Source organism: Vanacampus margaritifer, chromosome 4 (genome assembly GCF_051991255.1).
Source record: "Vanacampus margaritifer isolate UIUO_Vmar chromosome 4, RoL_Vmar_1.0, whole genome shotgun sequence".
Lineage (NCBI taxonomy): Eukaryota > Metazoa > Chordata > Actinopteri > Syngnathiformes > Syngnathidae > Vanacampus > Vanacampus margaritifer.
This window is the reverse complement of record NC_135435.1, coordinates 22,922,081-22,941,306: the sequence shown is the minus strand read 5'-3', so window position 1 is coordinate 22,941,306 and position 19,226 is coordinate 22,922,081. Positions and strand designations below refer to the sequence as shown.

The window sequence follows — 19,226 nt, the reverse complement described above, 5'->3', positions numbered from 1 at the left end:
TCTAGTGGCTACTTAAAAAAAAAATGCAGTTTAATTTTCGCATGGCATGTTTTAGCCCTTCTACTGTATATTTAAAATCCATGCTAATGGTCAAATGAAGGGGAACGCAATATGCTTGTGAACCAAGTCAATATGTGGAGGAACTCAATGTGTGCGTAATATTAATAATATTAAGTGTTATTACAGATTGTAAGTTGTTTATTTGCATTGCTGTTATGTACAAAAGCACAATATTGTGTGTGTTTTTTTTAGTATAAGCAATTTTTTTTTACAATATTTTTTAGATGGCCAACCTCCTCACAATATCGTGATAATTATCGTATTGTGACCTTTATATCGTGATAATATAGTCTTGTAATGTTTGAATATTGTTACATCCCCATCTATCACATTAGCTTAATTTACAAACAAAGTGCAGAGAAAATATCTTATTTAAGGACAAAAACATATCTATGACCTTGTAAAATCTATATAAATTGTAATGCAGTATATGGTTAGCTCTCTGTCGTGGAAATAAAGTAAAGCCACCATGCAAGAAAACACAAGACCCGGGGCACCAAAGAATAACAGCAGGCACTCTGAACCCGATGAGTCAAAATTTGAAATATCTGGCTCCAGCAGAAGGCACTTTGCTCGCCGGAGGGCTGGAGTCCTACAAATATAAGGCCACGGCCGAGCATGGTGGACAATCTTGGCAGGTCTCAGGCTGCTTTGCTACAAAAAAAAAAAAAAAAGGAGCTTGGGCAGTGCAGACACATCAAACAATAGCAGCAGGGTAGTGCTTGATCAATTCAGTTTGGAGGCCAAACATCAAGATGGAGTTAGACAGAACTAGCTGCAAGGGGAGCAGAAGACAAGGAGGCCAGTAGCAGATGGTTTAGCCCCTGATGACAACTGACCCCAACTTTACTGATTCATTCTTGGATCACATGGTAAAAGGGGAAAAGCATCATTTTTGTATGCTGTATGTTTCAAATATTTAAGTGCACTGTAAAAAAAAAATAAAAAAAATAAAAACAACGATAATATAACAGAGTTTTACTTTTTATTTTACAGTTTTTCTCAGTATTTTAAAAGTATAATTTTATTTAGAAAAATAAACTGATTTTACATGTCAAATGTAAAATAACATGAAATCACTGTAACTGTAAAAACACACAATATTTCTGTTATTTTACAACAACAAAAAACTCCCTTGGAAATACATATATTGATTGTTAAAACACGTTCACAAATATTTGTCGGTTATTTAATGGAATAAAACGTAAAATTCAACTTTGAAAACCTAAAAAAAAAGAAGAAAAAATATATATAGTTACTGAGAAATTAACAGTAAAAATTCGTAATTTTACCATAATTTCTTGGTGAATTGAAATTTTTTTTAAATGTAAAAATAACTACAATTTCTGTAATGTCCTACAGATGGTAGCATTCATGGACTGTATGCCACGGAGGAGGCAGGACTTCCGGCTTCTGGGTTTTCACCCATCAACTTTGTTTCCATTTCCGGTTTGCAACGTGTGGGCCGCGTCCCAGTACTTGCGCTTCCACCTTTGTGCCCCTCGGTTGCGCGTTCCCGTCGACGGGTGCGAGGCTACGAGAATGTAGTGTCTGTCTCAGTGTCTGAAGGATTTCAGATAGCCGAGACGCCCTCCCGTCGATGAGCGGGAGCGAGCGGTTGGGGGGCGCAGGGGTGGGGGTGTGAGTGTTGGAACGCGGCCAGCAGTGGTCGGAAACGGCCCTGATGTGTAAAACCCGGAAGTCGGAAGTCCATGGCATCTACCCCATTGTATTAACGTTTATTTTGAATCTAATTAGATATTTTACGACAGGGTAATTTTCTGTTATTGCACAGTATTTTTCTGGCGCACCCCCATTTTTTTTTTTTTGTCCCAATGAAAAATGAATACCGTACTTAGTTTGGAATTTTGTTATTGTTGCTACTGGAAAGCAATTCAATATTAATGATAGCTGTTTTCTAGTACAACTGATGCTTGATGAAAATTGCTGTAATTCTTTTTTTTTTCTTTTTTTAAGTCAGACAGAGATTCACTGATGTATGAACTACAAGTTTGGGCTCAAGTGAGAGCCTGCAATATGAGAGTGCGGATGTATTCAAATATTTGACTTGACAAATCCATTATTGGATTCTATTAGACTGTGCAGGCGTACCACATGTTAAGTTGATGTTGCTGCGGAATAAATCAGGCAAAGATCTTAGCTGGTGGAAGATTACACCTGGCCTCACTGACTCACTGGAAGAGGGCGGCCATTTGTCAGCTTTACAACACGGCTCGGCACTCTGGGATTGAAGGCCTATTAGTTCCCTACCTCCGCACTTCAGGAGAGATTACGTCGCAGAGAACTCATCACGGTGAGTAAAATCTAAAAAGATGACAGTTGTGCAGTCAGCCAACTCCCCATCAACATTATATAAGTTCTCACTCAATTTCCCATCATCTCCCACTGAAGCTAATTAGCTTTTAATAGTTTGCTTTGGATGTTTACATGATCTGTTTGGATTGTAGGGAAAAGCTTTTTATCGTTCTATTTTTTAACCCCTAGGCGTTATTGTGACCATTTTTTGGCTTTTTGTTGGTTCTGACCAAGCCATTTCAAAATAAAATACTGCCCACGGGTTTTAAAGCCACCACTTTAGGTCATTTTGTCCATTTCCAGTGGCCCTCAGAACGGTTAAATTTTTCCATTCATTTCAATTGGAAACATGACCTCGATTTATGAGGTTACAAACGGATTTACGGAACCTCAGATTCCACTGTAATAATCAAGCAAAAATAACACCGATGCCCCCACCTCCACGCCCAAGTACATTTGGTGTCTTCACTGTAAGTGGCTCTGCCAACATGAAACCCCGGCAGCTCCGATTCCTCCGCACTCGTCATGCGGAGCGTGGCGACATGTCACGTCTTACTCCCATAGCGAAAAGGAGGCGTTTTTGAGATCCAATCAAAGGCAGCTATTTGAGAAGCACTTCCGCCTGGCATAACACAAGGTCACCGAGCCCCCCGCTCCACAATTACCGCAGCCAACAAAAGATGAAGTACAACGTCACACAATAAGGTTCTTGGGCTGGCCGCCGAGACGGGCGATGCTGTTCAGATAAGTGTTCCAATACTGAGTGCAGACGAGAGGATGAGGGTAGAGGGTGCGCGGGGGTGTGCATGTTGTCTTCCTGAGCCCACAGCAGCATCCAGAGAGCAGGCTTGGCAGCATTTCATGTGTCCCTCGGCATTAGCGCTGCAGTCACATTACATTTCCCCCTCTCGGCAGGATCGCTGGGTGCCCAAGCCGACGCTCCCGTCCAGGACATGTCGTGTCCACTTTAGACATTAGAACTCTCCGGCTCAAGCTTATCCAGCAGCCAACAAAGTAGAGCAGACTGCTGAGTACATAATTGCGTGAATAATTCAGGGTCTCGATGAATGAATGAGTTACGTTAACATGGCTTCGCCGACATGCTGATGACGTGAGAGTAATAATTTCTGAAAAATCAGCGATATAGCGAGGTACAACCCAAGATAAACCCTGTAATAAATTAATTGGGGACCCAAATAAAAATACACGATATAGTAAATCCTCGATAAGTGGACCACGGAATAGCGAGGGATCACTGTAATCCTAAATAATTGATGCATCAGTGGTAACCAAACTACAGCCCCGGTAGCTGTTCGTGGCCTCCATCCATTTCTTAGCGGCCCGCAGCATATCCTTGGAATAACTTTTGATAAAGGCAGGAAAGCTATTAAAAATATATATATATATACAATTTGAGAGGACAGCATTATAAAATGAGGTGTCAAATCCAGGTCCAAAAAGTTAAAACCCTGGCATAGTTTGGCTGTAGCCCCAGGTGCTAGCTAGCTAGCTCCCTAGCTATCTCCCCAGGTGCTTGTTTACCTGCTAGGAAGCTAGCTAGCTAGCTAGCACGAGGGGCTAAAGCCAAACTGTGGCACGGGTATTACTTTCTGGACCTGAATTTGCCATCTTTGATTAAAGTTAGTGAGACATACAAAGACAAGTAAATATACAGCTAAAGTAGTAACACATTTTTCTTCATAACAATGTGGAGAATAAAGAAAATTCCGTTTCCTCCACTTGTCAAGGTCAGATTCGTGAACATATCACATTAATTAATCCAGTATTTTCAGTTTAGTGCAGTTTGCTCTTGATTTGGTTCTGAATGTGGAGATGTGATACAACTGTTGCTCAGTGGAGGGGCGAATCTATTCTAGTGGGGTAAAGAGCCTCGGGCAGCATCAAAACCTAAAAAATAATAATAATAATCCGTAAAAATAAAAAGCCAAAACTATCACCTTTAACAGAAAGCCGTGGCGTATCCCCCCCCAATAATGACATTATACATTATTTAATATTCTTTCAATATATTTTTAAACAAAAGTTTGGACACTCTTGCTCTAGATAAAGGCAGATCAAACAGTGTAAGACATGTAGATGATTTAGCAGAGGTGGCCAGCATCATAAAAAGGGGATTTAGGAAAAACAACAATCGTAAAAACATAACAACACAAAAATGGTAAAAACAACAAAAACATTGCATTGTAATATTTAGTGACGATAAGACATACAGTTTGGTAAGGACCCACATTTGAGTTACTCAGCCTTGGTGGAGGTCTGCTCTCTCCTGAATGCCACTTTAGTCACCGTTCAATTCCCACTCGTTCGGATAGTGACAGTCAGAGCGAAATGTGCGTGTGCACATATTCCCCGTGCTGATCCCGCCAATTAATTTCATGAATGACTAACCCGTGTTTGGTAACAAACTCCCTGTGGCTTAGGGCTTACCTCAGTAGCCTCCCCGCCCCTCGCCCTTCACAACCCCCCCACAGGAGTGGCACTGCCAGACATAGACACACAATGTGGGAGTCAAATGCATAAAAGTGTTGGGGGGAGGAATAATTGCAGATCCAAGACTTAGAGCAAAAAAAAGTGAGTTGGTCTTTCAGCGCTGCAGTGCATGATACAGTTGAGTATACACAGTATGAGACTAAAACAAACTACATTAAAGTAAAACTAATCACTGTTTGAACACACTTGGCAGACACGTAGCGTAAAGGAATACAGAACAGTCTTCCGGTTTGTGGTGGAGACTTGCGATTGTACACATGTTTTTTTTATTTCACGTGTGGAGTCTCACATTTTTACGGATGAGGATTAGGGCCAGTAAAGAGATAAAAAAAAAAAGTTTGGCAGGATTCTCACTCAATTCTCAAAATTCTCACTAAAGTGAGAATTCTGACTTTAATGTCAGAATTCTGACTTTAAAGTCAGAATTGTCACAATTCTGGCTTTAAAGCGAGAATTCTGAGTTTAAAATGAAAATTCTGACTTTATTCTCCGAATTCTCCCTTTAAAGTCAGAATAATAGTATAACTAATAAAGTCAAAATTTTCACTTTAAAAGTCAGAATTTTGAGATTAGAGTCAGAATTTTGAGATTAAAGTCAGAATTCTCCCTTAAAAGTCAGAATTCTCTCTTTAAAATGAGAATTCTCACTTTATTCTCAGAATTCTCCCTTTAAAGTCAGAATTTTGATATTAAAGTCAGAATTCTCACTTTAAAGTCAGAATTCTGAGAATAAAGTCAGAATTCTGAGAATAAAGTCAGAATTCTGAGATTAAAGTCAGAATTCTCACTTTAAAGTCAAATTCTCACTTTAAAGTGATAATCCTGCCAAACGTTTTTTCCCCTCTCTTCACTGGCCCTCTTCCGTGCATTTTAAAAATTGATTTAGATGTTGAAAATCGTTACGTGCGTACCCCACTTTAGGCATTTATCTTAGTGTCAGTGCTGATGCTGTAACACAGACGAATGCATTACCGAGATTAATGTTTGCAGAAACTATGAAGGCGCAACATTGCTTTGACTTTGAACTATAGCTTCGACGAGGACGAAGCGAAGGCAAAGAACATCTTTTGGCCTCACAAAGAGGCTTGGCCATGTTTACTGAGAATGTTGATTAGTTTTTTTTTCTGCATGTGCGCAGAAAGAAAGAAGGAGCGAGAGATTGCCTGCCATCTTTTCATTATTTTTCTGGAACCCCCCAGCGAGAGGGCACACAGACGAACTTGAACAGCCGAGGCGTAATTAAACTTCCGCAAGTCGGGTCGCGCGCCCCGTTAAAAACGCCTCACCGCCATTTCTCATTACTTAACAGCGCCGTCTAAATGATATGAAATGAATCGGTATTTGGTGAGGGCAAGATGGCGGAGGAGTCGCCCCGCACGCGTTATGTGCCACACATAATGTGACCATGATGAAGAAGTCTACTTAAGTGTAAAACGACCTTGGCAAACTTCCAGTGTGTATACTCACATACAGTACATTAGATAGATACAGTAGATGGTGCTGTTTTTCCGCTGCATATTTTAGAAATGATACAGAGCAGCGATCCAACTGCAAAATTAATCTTTATACTAGTTGCCTATTCCTGCTGACTCGTCATTCAAACTGCCTAGTAAGAGGAATAATTTGGGTAGAAAATTAAAACCTTCAAAGTGTGAACAAACCAAGTGAACCCAAATACAGTATGAGAGACAGAACGAGAGCGAGACAATTTGCGCCCTCATTATGGAACCCGGTGCGGTAACACTAAAGAACCTGCGGCTTACAGTCGGGTGTGGCTAATATGTGTTACAAACTCGAGTATTCCCCAAATTTAGCTAGCGCGGCTTACAGACAGGTGCGCCTTATAGTCCAGAAATTACTGTAGGTACAGTACTGTATCATTCCTGTTATTTGTCTCAATCTTTTGAAGATCATTTTCTATTTTTTTTTTCTAAACGACCTGACTTCATGTCATCAGCTATCGTTAGTTGTGCTGAGTTGGGCTTCGATTGGCAGCTCCCAATCAATTCTGCGAATCATATAAAGATGATTTATCCCTCAAATTTCTATTATTTATAGCATTAGCGATCTGACTCCACATCAGTTTAAAACGTCTTCTTTTTGATTTGCTTTTCCAACACTTTGAATCGTCACCATCTACAGGACTTCAGTATTCAGCGTAGACTCAGTAAAGCTAGTGCTTGATAGCCAGCCAAGGCACCGCCAAGGCATATCTTAGTGACCTAGCAGACCTTCAAATGTGTACTCCTTCATTTGAACAGCGACATGATGTGTTCTATTCACCAGGATTTGTCCTACAATGAAAAAGCAGCTTGTGATGTGAATGAAATGGGAAAAAGTCTTGCATAAACCATGAGGGAGAATTTTTAAGGGAGGTGACGGACACCCGCACAAAAACGCACCACCGGAAGCTCAAAGGGAGTTAATATGAGCCAAATAATGGCCATTATTCAAAAAGCAGCCTGCTTACCGCCAAAGTAGGAGCCGTCCGACAGCTTGGTCTCTTTGCTGCCTTTGGTTAGCACGCTGACCACGCCGTGCTGGATAAAGTACATCTTTTTGCCGATGGTGCCCTCTCTAATGATGTAGTCCCCGGGCTGGAACACTTCGAATTTGAGCTTGGTGAGCATGGAGGTGACAAAGTTGGGGTCGGCATTGGCAAACAGCGGCATGGAGGCCACCAGTTTCCGACAGTTAAAGTTGATGATTTCCTGCGAGGCGGAGAGAGCAACAATGTTTGACATAAGGCAATGACCTGACACAACTCCACGTAGGAAAGGATATTACAGAAAACATTGACATTTGTTTCTCCTTTCCTGAGATCCTCCATCACTGCCATTGTAAAGGTAAAATGTCAGCAAATGTGAAGTGAACCGCGGGGAATGCCATGCAGCGGGCGGGCTTATTTTCTGTATGCCGGGTGCGTGGATAATGGCGCACCGGTCCCCATACCTCTCGGAGCGGCTCGTTCAGCTCCCCCAGGATGCTCTCCTCGTCGAACATCTTGCCCTGGTAGCGGTGCTCGTAGTAGTCGTGGATCCTCTGCCTCATGTCTGCCGGCAGCTTGTGGAAGGACATGTACTGCTCCACTTGCTTGTACTGTGGGGACACCCAGAGAGACAAAAATCAGGACAATGAAAGGACACCAAGTCGTGACTGAGGTTCAATATGTTGTATTGGTTGTTATTAGGGGATTTGATACTGTTTTCGATATGTGGGATGCGAAACAATTCAAGAACTGTTCGATTCGGTTCGAGTCAGTGTGATTAGGATTCAATTCGATATGGTACGGCTCAGTTTGAGACGGGATGAGGCAATACATTTTTTTTTTGTCATTTTACAAACATTTGAATGAAATTGTCGGTATAATTTTACCGATTTGACATGTCATCATCATTGCTCTCCTTTTTTTTTTTTTTGTATGTGGGTGAGAATGTGTGTGTGCGTGTGTGCGTGCGTGCGAGTGTGTGTGTGTATTCATTAGTTCACATAAAACCTATTAAAAAAAATCCCATACCGTTCACCTAAACCGAACACTTCCAGCCAGAGTCGTGAGGCCGTTAGGAGACCCGAGGAAGGACCAAAAAAAAGAAAGGAGCCATTTCCTTCTAAGATATATTGTACCAATTAAAGACAAATTAATAACGATACATCAATATATTTCAAAGTGGAACGATTTGATTTAGTTGAATTTAATACACTTGTATGATCCATCCATCCATCCATTTTCTTGGCCGCTTTTCCTCACTAGGGTCGCGGGGACACTTGTATGATTTAAAAAAAAAAAATTTTTTAATGTAATTTTAATTTAAATTTATTTTTAATGTTTAATTTTTAATACTGTGGAAATATATGTTGTAGCACCGGTAATTAAAATACAGTAGTTGGTAGGGTTTCATATGTAGCAGGAGATAATACAATGGTGTAATGTTTATATTATAGGTGTCAGTCGATCAAAATGTTTAATCATAGTTAATTGCATGGCTTCAATAATTAACTCACGATTAATCGCACATTTTTTATCTAAATTTATAATAAAGTGTACAATATTTTCATACTCTTGTTAACATAGAGCAGGGAAGAAATGTTAACCTAAAAGAAATATGGTTGCATTTTTTGGCATTGATACAGAAATTTATAAAATGTATATAATGTGTGGAATAGAAAGAATTGTCTTCTTTCTGCTCCTTTTCATTCAACGATGAATATTGTATATGAATATTGTTTTATATAGTCTTTTTTTTCTTTTACAAATGAATGAAAATAAATGATTAAAAGTTTTTGAAGATGGGTTGCATTGTATTTCAAAGGGCTCAAATATACTGTAATTTGATAGACGTCGTTCAATGCAAATCACCCAAGCAGATTTTGATTTGAATGAAACTTGGTGTACTTGTTGATAGTAATGGCACAAAACTCAATCTAAAATTTTAGGTAAATTGGTGCACGGATTTGGGAGCTACGGCCCACCGACTTTCACAATTTCACACAGGAACTATTGGGTCGATCTTCACCGAACAGGTATGTATGGAAAGGGAATTCAATCATTTACGAGACTGGCCCATATTTCAGGAACTTGACCTTTTAACATACAATTTGACTTGGAAAATGACATTGTGGATCACGTGACTGGAACAAAACTTTCGTGTTCTCCCCCCAAAAAAACTTTCAGAAATATACTTTTTTTCCCCTTTAGCAGCAATAAGGAATCCAAGTGAATGTGTTAATTAGTAGAAAATTCAACAATTTTTATTTTATTTTATTTGGACATAATAAGCCCAAACAATAACCCAATAAATCCTTGAAATGATACACAAAATCCAGCTCTTGTATTGTGTCTGACATCAAAGAAACACAGCCGTTCAAACAGCGCACACGCCGAAAGACATATCACAGAGTCTCAGTCTGTTAAAGGTGCTGTTAGTCTTTATGCTGTTTGTTCAGAACAAAAGCATGACGGTGTGTACGGGAGAAGCCAAGATGCACATCAAAGCGCGCCGCCGAGCCCCTCGGGGAATAATAACAGGTACATCCTTGACCCTCAGCCAAAGAAAAACACCCAAAAAAAGAACAAGAAATTTAGCATGCATAAACTGACACTAGAGGTACGCTTTGATCACTGACAAACTCTCCAGTGAACTGCTCAGATGACTTCAGGTAGACCTCCCCCCTACACGCTATATTATATCGGTCACGAAAGCTATAGGAAGGTGAACATTTAAGACAAGGGTTGTCAAACCATTTGAGTCTGGCGACACCTAATAGTGAAGAATGTTTTTTCCAAGGTCACCCTCATTTCTGGCCTTCCCTCCTTTTGTCTTCACAGTCGCAACACGTCCGAGAAATACGAAGAATAATGACCAACAAAGGGAGACAGAATGGGAAACCTGGTGGCTCGATAATTAGAGCCACGAGTTTCTTAAATAAACAAAAGAGAACATGAGAAAGGGGGGAGGGGGAAAAAACAGGGTCACGTCAGCATGAGTGTGAGTGCTAGACTGGCCTGCCAGCAGTCCAGACCTGCAACACTTTAAAAATGTGTGGCACATTATGAGGAGCAAAATATGACAAGCCAAGAGGGACCCCAAACTGTTGAGAAACTTAAGTTGTACATTAAGCAAGAATGGGAAATAATTCCACCTACGTTTTTTGTTTTGGAACGTTGCAGGTATCAAATTAAAAAATGAGGGAATATTTGTAAAAACAAAAAAAAACTAAGTTAATTGAAAATGATTCGCAAATCATCATAGTCTGTTATTATTTACATTTTAAGCAACGTTCGAACTTCATTGGAATGCTATCAAGGTTGTTTTGTAGATACATCAGACGCTCAATGCATATGAAATCACAAGCACGACGCAACTCTCGGGCAAATAAATGTACAAGGGCCATAGTAACTGAAATACTTCATAGATATGTTGGATGAATGGGTTGTGTCACGGGGGTAATTTACTTTACTGATGTGATGATGAAAGGAAAATGGCAAGGCGTTGGAAAAAAAAAACAATTGCAGGCGTCCGATTGGCTGCCGGAGTACGGCGGGGTCTTCGCGAGGATGTGAGGCTTCAAAGGCGGAGGTTATTATATTTTCATTCACATTCATGAGAAAATATACTGTCAGCATCTAATAAATGCATTTACCCCTGGCTTTCATCTTACAACGGAAGACAATGTCCCCGTGCTTTTCCCATTCAAATCCCTTCGAGTGCACGCCACTGGCCAAGTATGTTAATCAGCGCTGCGCGAAGGCTGACAGATGTAAAGAAAGCGACCTATGAGCTGAGTAGATGATTTCCTGCCTGACAGGAAATGAGCTTATTCCCGCGCAGCCACCCCGCGCGGCCGTCCCTGCTCTCACACTCCACTTGGACAAATCTACTAATGTGACGGGAACGTTCTACACGGTGCACTATAATATACATGTGCGCACTGCATAATCTAACAGTGAGAACTTTTATACACTTAGAATACATATTTTTGATTGAAATAGTGGATTTTGACCTTCACGTTGCAACTTACCTCATACCATCGCATACCTCAGTCTCTATAGCTATAGAGGGCAATAAGGTAGTAATTTTATAATAATTCATAAAATGTGGTTAAAATTTAAAATATGTACTTTACTGTAAAAAATGAGTGTAATATTGATTTGTGTTGGTCATATTTCTGCCACTAGATGGCATAATTGCATTTGTAAGACATCGGTGACAGCTCGACATTTATCTTTTCATCTTAAGAGCTATCTAATCTTTAAAATGAAGCAACTTGTGAAATTCTGCATATTTTTTAAATTGTAAAATACAACTTGACCTAAGTCTCCACAAATATATGCATTATTATTAAATGTATTACTACTAAATTTTGACCTGGATGTGTCTGCTGCATTGCAACTGGAATTCCCCCGGTAAAGGCTTTCATTAATCGCCCGTTAAAATAATTTGTGGCGTCCATCGTTGATGGACTGAAAAGGTCCGTTGGTACTGACCTGGTTATTGATGATTACACTGACAGATGAAAACCCAGTTCCGACAATGCTTAGTCCGTCAATTTTTTCGAAGTTTCCCGTCGATCGTTAATCGCCAACAAAATAGATGTTCGTCATTGCGGATTGACGAATCTTTCAATAATATTGATGGAATGCCCACCTGTGATAGTATGATATACAATAGACTAGTGTAGTGTAATAATATTATTGTACTACACAGCATATAAATAACCCTAAACCTAATCCTAAATGATTCATCAAATGCTTTATTTTCTTTTGATATGACACCGCACCCCCCCCCCCCCAATCCACTCTGTCCCGTGCAGCTCTCCATGTACATGCTAATGCTGTTGTTGTTTTTTGTCGTCCAAATGAGATGTGAATAATTCATTCCCTAAGAGAGATGTCAGCCACTTGATTATACTTTCTAAACATTTACTTCCCCCCCCACTGCTCTGTCACCTTCTTGCTAACCTTGCGTGGCTCGGTCAAAAGTCGGAGGCAGGAACAAAGGCCTCATTAAAATACTGTCACATGGCTTTGTTTTTAGATTGATGTGTATATTTAAGACAGTGCTGCACATGAAGTAGTGCCTTTATTTAGTACAGCATTTAGGACTCCACTCCTGGCTGCTTGTTCCAATTCATATCATTTTCTACTATACATCTATAATGCCATTTTTTTAATAAACAAGTGCATAACATCAAAGTGATGAATATGATCGATTTAAATGAATAATAAATCCATATGGGCAACAATGGATTACAATTGTCATGGACCACTTCATACATACACAATACTTTGCTTTATTTTTGGTTTTTATACTGCAATAATAATAATAATAATAATAATAATAATAATAATAGATGAAGTAAATATACAGTTTTCCAAAGTTTGGATTGAACTTAAGGACCCTGTGGGCACATTACCAGTCCTGGGACTGGGCTGTTAACACTGCCTGGCAGACTGAGGAATGAAAACGTGTTAAATTACAGCCATCAGTCAGGTCTGGACTAATGAGAAGCGAGCGGCTTTTACTGTAAGGCAGAATGAGACTTAAGGTCTTCAACTTGTTGACAGCTGTGTCCTTGGGTTGATTGTATCCTCTGTGGATTACAGACACGCGTTCTTGGCCAATTTTTTAAATTTGTTTTATAAAAGGATCATATCAGTCCAGAAAATTGGGTGCATTTTCTTTTGCAGTTTATTTTCGCTTTTTTGATAGGGAAAAAAATTGATATATAGAAAAATACTTATTTTTTTAAAATTTATTTATAAAAATAGACAATGCTTTTTGATTCAAAATGAAATTTTGATATACAGTATATGTTTTGTTTTTTTTAATTAAAATAATTAAAATGTGCTTTTTCATTAAAAAAAAAAAGGTTTATTTTGATTTTGGTACAGTACTGTATATACTTTTGAATTTAACAAAAAAACTGCTGACATATTTTCAATTAGAAAATAAGAGATACATGGCTGTTGATTTTACAAAAAAAGGTGCTGCATGATTTTTTTTGAATTAAGATGGATTTGGAAACTATTTTGTGATCCACAGTTTTTGAATTTCTTAGAAATTGACATGCTTTTTAATTATAAAATGGAAATACAGTACCTACTTTTTAATGACTAATTTTAACATACATTTTAATTTTTTAATGAGCATCATGTTTTGATTTAAAATAATTGTAAGATACACGGCTAATATTTATTTATTTAAAAATACAGTATATTCTTTTGGATTTAAAAACATGGAGATAAATGCTTGTGATTGGAAAAAAAATACACTTTTGCACATTTTTGATAAAAAATACAAATAAAATAATATTTGGAGATATGTGCATTTTTATTTAGATCAATTTGAAGTAAAACATTTTCTTAATAAATGTATATATATTAATTATATGGATGCTTTCACCAGTTATTTAATTACAAATATACCTGAAATTATTCATTGCAAATTGTTTCTTGGACCAATATGTTTGATCGTATAACTTACATGAACAAACTAACAAATTATTTCATAAGATAAATAAATAAATACAAAATTAGAAATACATAATTAACCTATTATATGGGGCAAAAAAATGCTTAATTAATGCAACCATTATCACATGACTTTTGCTTATGTAAATGATTGGTGGGCTAGATGCACCCCCCTCCTTCCCCGGCCCAATACACCCACCTCCCCCATCCGACCTTCGAGAGCCTGTTGAGCTCATCTTGAGGTTGCCTATCAAACTCCCACTCCTTCCCAAGTAAGCATGTTTAATTGCCAAGTGTTAATTAGACTTTCAGAATGGGAGGGGCAGCATGTCCAATTTCTGATGAAGCCGCTCGGGACTGACGTGCCTCAACATGCCACTCAATGGATGGCGTCCCTCTTGGACAGCAAATTAACTTCAGCGTCATCCAACACCAGCTCAGCATATCACATATGAAAGCTCTGATGCGGAAAGTTCAAGTATGACAGAGCGTTCATGAGTTTCAAGACACAAATGAGGGAGATTATCTGCTCTTTCTGCAGCCCCCCCCCCCACACACACACACACACCACACTTCCCGCCCACCTCCACAAACAAGCCACCCTCCCCCTTCCCATCATACATTTCCATTTTCATAGATGAAGATAAGCGCCGGTTTATAGACAATCCGGAATGGCAGCCACACCCTGTGCACGTGTGCAGCCATTTTGTGGCCCCAATCTGCACAGATGGAATTCTCCTCTGCATGGCCGCTACAAGATGAAGCCATCCTGTGGCGGGGGGGGGGGGATTCAATATTTTTTGCAAAGATGTACCTTCAAAAGGGAGGCTGGCCAATCACAGCAAAGGATAGAGGCCCGGAACATTTTCATATATATTTTATTTAATAGAGATTATTTAGTCTTGTTTTTACCAGCACCGATACCGATTATTTGTAGTAAAGGAGAGCGATAACCGATATTTGGAGCCGATATTCATTTTCAGTAAAAGGGGAAAAAATATTGGTGTCTGTTTACTTTTACCAATTTTTAACTTTGTTGAAATGTCTTATAGCACATGTTTATTAAACAATTATTCAGATTTGAAAAATTACGTTTTAAAAATAAATGAATAAGTAATTTTAGACAAAAGAGCACTCAAAGGGCATCAATATATCTTTAAACAATTAATGAAAAATGAAAACTTAAACAATTAAATATCATAGTACCTTAAACTTTCATGTATCTTTGTTTTAATTTTTAAAGAAAAACAAAAGGTGCAAAGAGTTTGCAGGGTCAGCGGCAGCTCTTACAACGTTAACTGAAAATTTCAAATATTTCCCTGAGGTTAACATGATTTTACATGGATATTTTATTGGCCGTCAGATAAAAAAAATAATCAAGAAAAACGTATAAATAAGTATTTAGGGACAGTTAAAATATTTAAAATAGAACGTATTTATATGTTTTTGGGAGCAAATGAGTTAAAGAGGGGAGCCACTTTGATTGGCCAGGCGTCGGCTGCATTCCCTCCCACAACGGCACACAACAATGCAAAAATGCACTCTTCTATCCGTGCTAGTCTAGCAAAATACAAAAAAAGAAAATAAAACTCCATCTATGTGCACAGACTACACTTGGCGCTGGACTTTTTTGCTAGGCACGAAAATACAGCCCTATGTCTTTAAGTTCACCAATAAGGTCATTGAAAAATGGCCAGCAAGTAACAACCTCTAGTGCTCCTTTGAGAACCAGACCAAAATTGTTGACGTATGTGCACTCCTGTTCATAGCATTGTTTTACCCGTAAGATTACAGTACGATGTTGTTAGCTTTTTAAACAAACACTTAGGCAGCTGCGCTAACGAGGATAGCTACCTTACGTATTCCCTGCCGAAATGCGAATCACTTGTGATATATCGCGTTGATAAATACATGTAAAAATAAAAATACATTCATATCAACACTTATTAAAATATCATTAGCTACAAAACGCCACGTGGTGACGATGTGGCTCTTCAAACATCTTCCTATTCCCTCTTCATTATGTGCCGGTCAAAGGATGAGTAGTTTTACCTTCTTTTACAGCCTCCTTTTGTGTACATGAATGTCTATTTACAAACGGCGCAGGATTGGCAAGCCGCATGTATTTTTAGCTGAGTGAAAATGAACCTAATAATGCTATTTTTCATCTCAGTGGGGGCCACACTTCAACCCCCTCTTTTCGTATTCCGTGTGATTGCCGGGCGCTCTTACTTTGTGGAACAGTTAACAGGCTGCCTGATTCCTATTTAAGAGCCCATTTAAGCCGGCTTGCTCGCTTCTGACAGCGCGGGCATTTATCTCCCGGTGCCATATTGTAATAGAATTCTATTCAGGAAAGATTATACCGTCGCTTTCTGATGATAATTTTCACCATCTTTGAGAGCTGAGCGTCTTCTTCCCCTTCGTCTGCTGCTCTTTTCCATGTGAAAAGTGAGGAGATTCCTTCATAGACGTGTTTTTCTCTCTCCAAATGTTCCAGACAGAAGAATGGGAAACTTTTATTTTATTTAGCTGCGACACAAGTTAGATGGTATGACGGTGTATTAGGGCCATGTATAAATCTATATTTTTTAGAGGGCGGCGGCAATATTCAGAGAAAAAAAACTCGCAAATTTGCCACTTTATGAAGTCCCAAATTTGTGACTTCATAAAGTGGCAAATTTGTGAGAATTTTTTTTTTTAATTTGCAAGCTTATTAAGTGGCAAATTTGCGACTTTATAAAGTGGCAGATTTGCGACAAAAAAACTCACAAGAAATATACGTGGCGTTGTTATAGTCTAATGTGAGGATCCGTTGGTGGTTCATACGACATTGTTTATAAAATGAACGGGCAAGATGGAGACGGATTTATTCTTAATTTAAACTTTACTCGTCATACACGGCAGCTAAGTTGAGTAAACATTAACCAATCAGAAGCGAGCATACTTTAGGTAAATTGCAAGTGAATGACAGAGCAGCGCATTCGACACATCAACTTAGCTACTTGTACAAAAAAAAAAAAAAAATGGATGAATGTGTAAATAATAATTGTGGTAAATATTTATTTTTATAAATTAACTTAAATGCTTGATCCTCAGGGTGTGGACCTTCGCAAATTTGAAACCCTGATCGAAAAGTATCGGCGCAAACATCCGAGTAGTATGCTATGTGTATTTCTCGTAAATTTACGAGTTTTTTCTTGCAAATCTGGCAGTTTATAAACTCGCAAATTTGCCACTTTATAAACTCCAAATTTTCCCTGGAAATTTGCTACTTTTTAAAGTGGCAAATTTGCCACTTTATAAACTGGCAGATTTGGCCCCCGCCCTCTAAAAAAAAATATTTATACGTAGCCCTAATACGCCGTCATCATAAAATGGAAACCTTTTTATTTTTTTGTGTGCTTAGGTTGGTGTTCAAAAATTAGTCCTGCATGGCGTGCTATGAGATGGTAGAACCGCGAACATCTGTTTCTTAAAAGAACAGCCTGTAACAGCGGTTGAGGTTTTAAACTGGCCACGGTTTCAGACACATATAAACACTATAGACAACAAACAATCACACATTCATACCTACGGACACTTTAGATTATTCAATTAACCTAACATGCATGTGTCATCATTCTTAACAGCCAATTAGCATGTCATAGGAAAATATACAGTAGAATGTATATATATGTATATATATATAAAAAAAAAAAAAAACATTTATTAAATTTTTTTAATTTATTTGTTTTTTTAAAAAAAAAAGGGAAAAAAAGAAAAAAAAGAGGAAAATATACAGTAGAATGTATATATATGAATATATATTAAAAAAACAAAAAAAACATTTATTAAATTTTTTTAATTTATTTGTTTTTTTTTTAAAAAAAGGGAAAAAAAGAAAAAAAAGAGGAAAATATACAGTAGACTAGTCGAGGCAAACAAGAGTGCAGCAAAATGAATAAATAAACTAGAATGTTCGCAATATGAAGAAAGAATATTCTTAGTCTGCAAGTAATCTAAATGAAAAAGATCATCCCTCCCATTCCCACAGTAGGGAAATTCACCGTGATGACGCAGCATCGGGACCGACTGGTGGCTCCGGTATCAACCTTGCGATCTTCCAATTACCGGCCACTCCAACCTCTCAGCCATCATGCCACACAAGACATGCAAAATGCCTTTCAATTTGGAAATGATTTCAATATCTTTGCATAAAACACCAACTTGAACCATTAATCCTCGCAGTGACGAGCGCCAAGGTAAAATGGAGTCCATAACTTCATCACAATCCAATGAGATGCAATAGAAGAAATACAAATCTTGACATCATAAATATAAAAATGCTCTCAGTATGATGAACGGCAATAATAAATATTGTTAGTGCATTACCTCTCTCGCAGCGACAATCAAAATTGAGGCTCTTTACTTTTGTAGGAAAACATTAGATCTTGCATTGGATTTCATTAGCTTATGCAGATGCATCAAATACATAGTAGCCCAATAAATGGTGGAAAATATTTAGAAATTATAAGATACAAAAAAAAAAAAAGATGACGTGAATTTTGAGAACAGGTGCTAGTATGCGAAAACTGTTTTATCTCGGCTGAGGTATCCAGTTTGAGCATGTGTTTATTTTAATGACACTAATAAAGACCTCACATTATCCAGCCTATATATACAGTATGTTCTTTATATAAGTACATCACCTCACTTGCTCGTCCTTCTAATGCCTCTCACAGTATTTGCAGTTAAAGACGTGTTTACGGGTGTTAGAATTAATGTATCCCGGTGCTCGCCCTGAGCCTGACTTTGTAAGTTCATTAGCATGTATTAAATGCTTATGACAGGACACCTTTTTATGGTCTTATGGCCTATTAGGGAAAAGCATCCACCACATTATATTGCAAATTACCACATCTGGGATGATTACCGTGTTTCTAGTTGATACTGGCTGTAGTGATGTTTGTATAAAAATTAAGTAATGTCGCTAATTTCATAATAAAAGTGTCACTTTGCGTGTATTTACAACACAAAAAAAGTGTATTTATATAAGGGAACGAACCGATTTGTCAATTAGTCAACAAGTTGACATTAATCCTCTGCATCAACATGTAAAGCTCAAAGTTGACTAATTGCTAATCAGTGTTGCCACAGTTATCTTGAATATATAACTTGGTTACGTTACTGATACTTTATTTGAAAAGTAACTTAGTTACATAGCTGATTACTTTAAATTTAAAAGATTACAAGTTACATTATTACTCACATTCAACAGATGCCAACAATCCAGCTTAACATAAAATTGACAACCGGTTTTGATAATACTTAATTGGAAGTATATTTCTAACAGTGACATTTAAGAATAAAGTTTATTTTTTAATTG

The 19,226-nt window shown here is 38.1% G+C and overlaps 1 protein-coding gene across 3 annotated transcripts in view; it reads right to left on the bottom strand.

Annotated features, from left to right (window-relative positions):
* The window catches only part of hcn4 (hyperpolarization activated cyclic nucleotide-gated potassium channel 4), a 95,251-nt gene that overhangs the window by 13,929 nt on the left and 62,096 nt on the right, over positions 1-19,226 (bottom strand). For all 3 annotated transcript variants that reach the window (XM_077563019.1, XM_077563020.1, XM_077563018.1), the window contains 2 exons: positions 7,840-7,986; positions 7,358-7,598 (listed from right to left, as the gene is read on the bottom strand). In XM_077563019.1, coding sequence (XP_077419145.1) covers positions 7,358-7,598; positions 7,840-7,986 — 388 coding nt within the window. The remainder of the gene's footprint in view (positions 1-7,357; positions 7,599-7,839; positions 7,987-19,226) is intronic.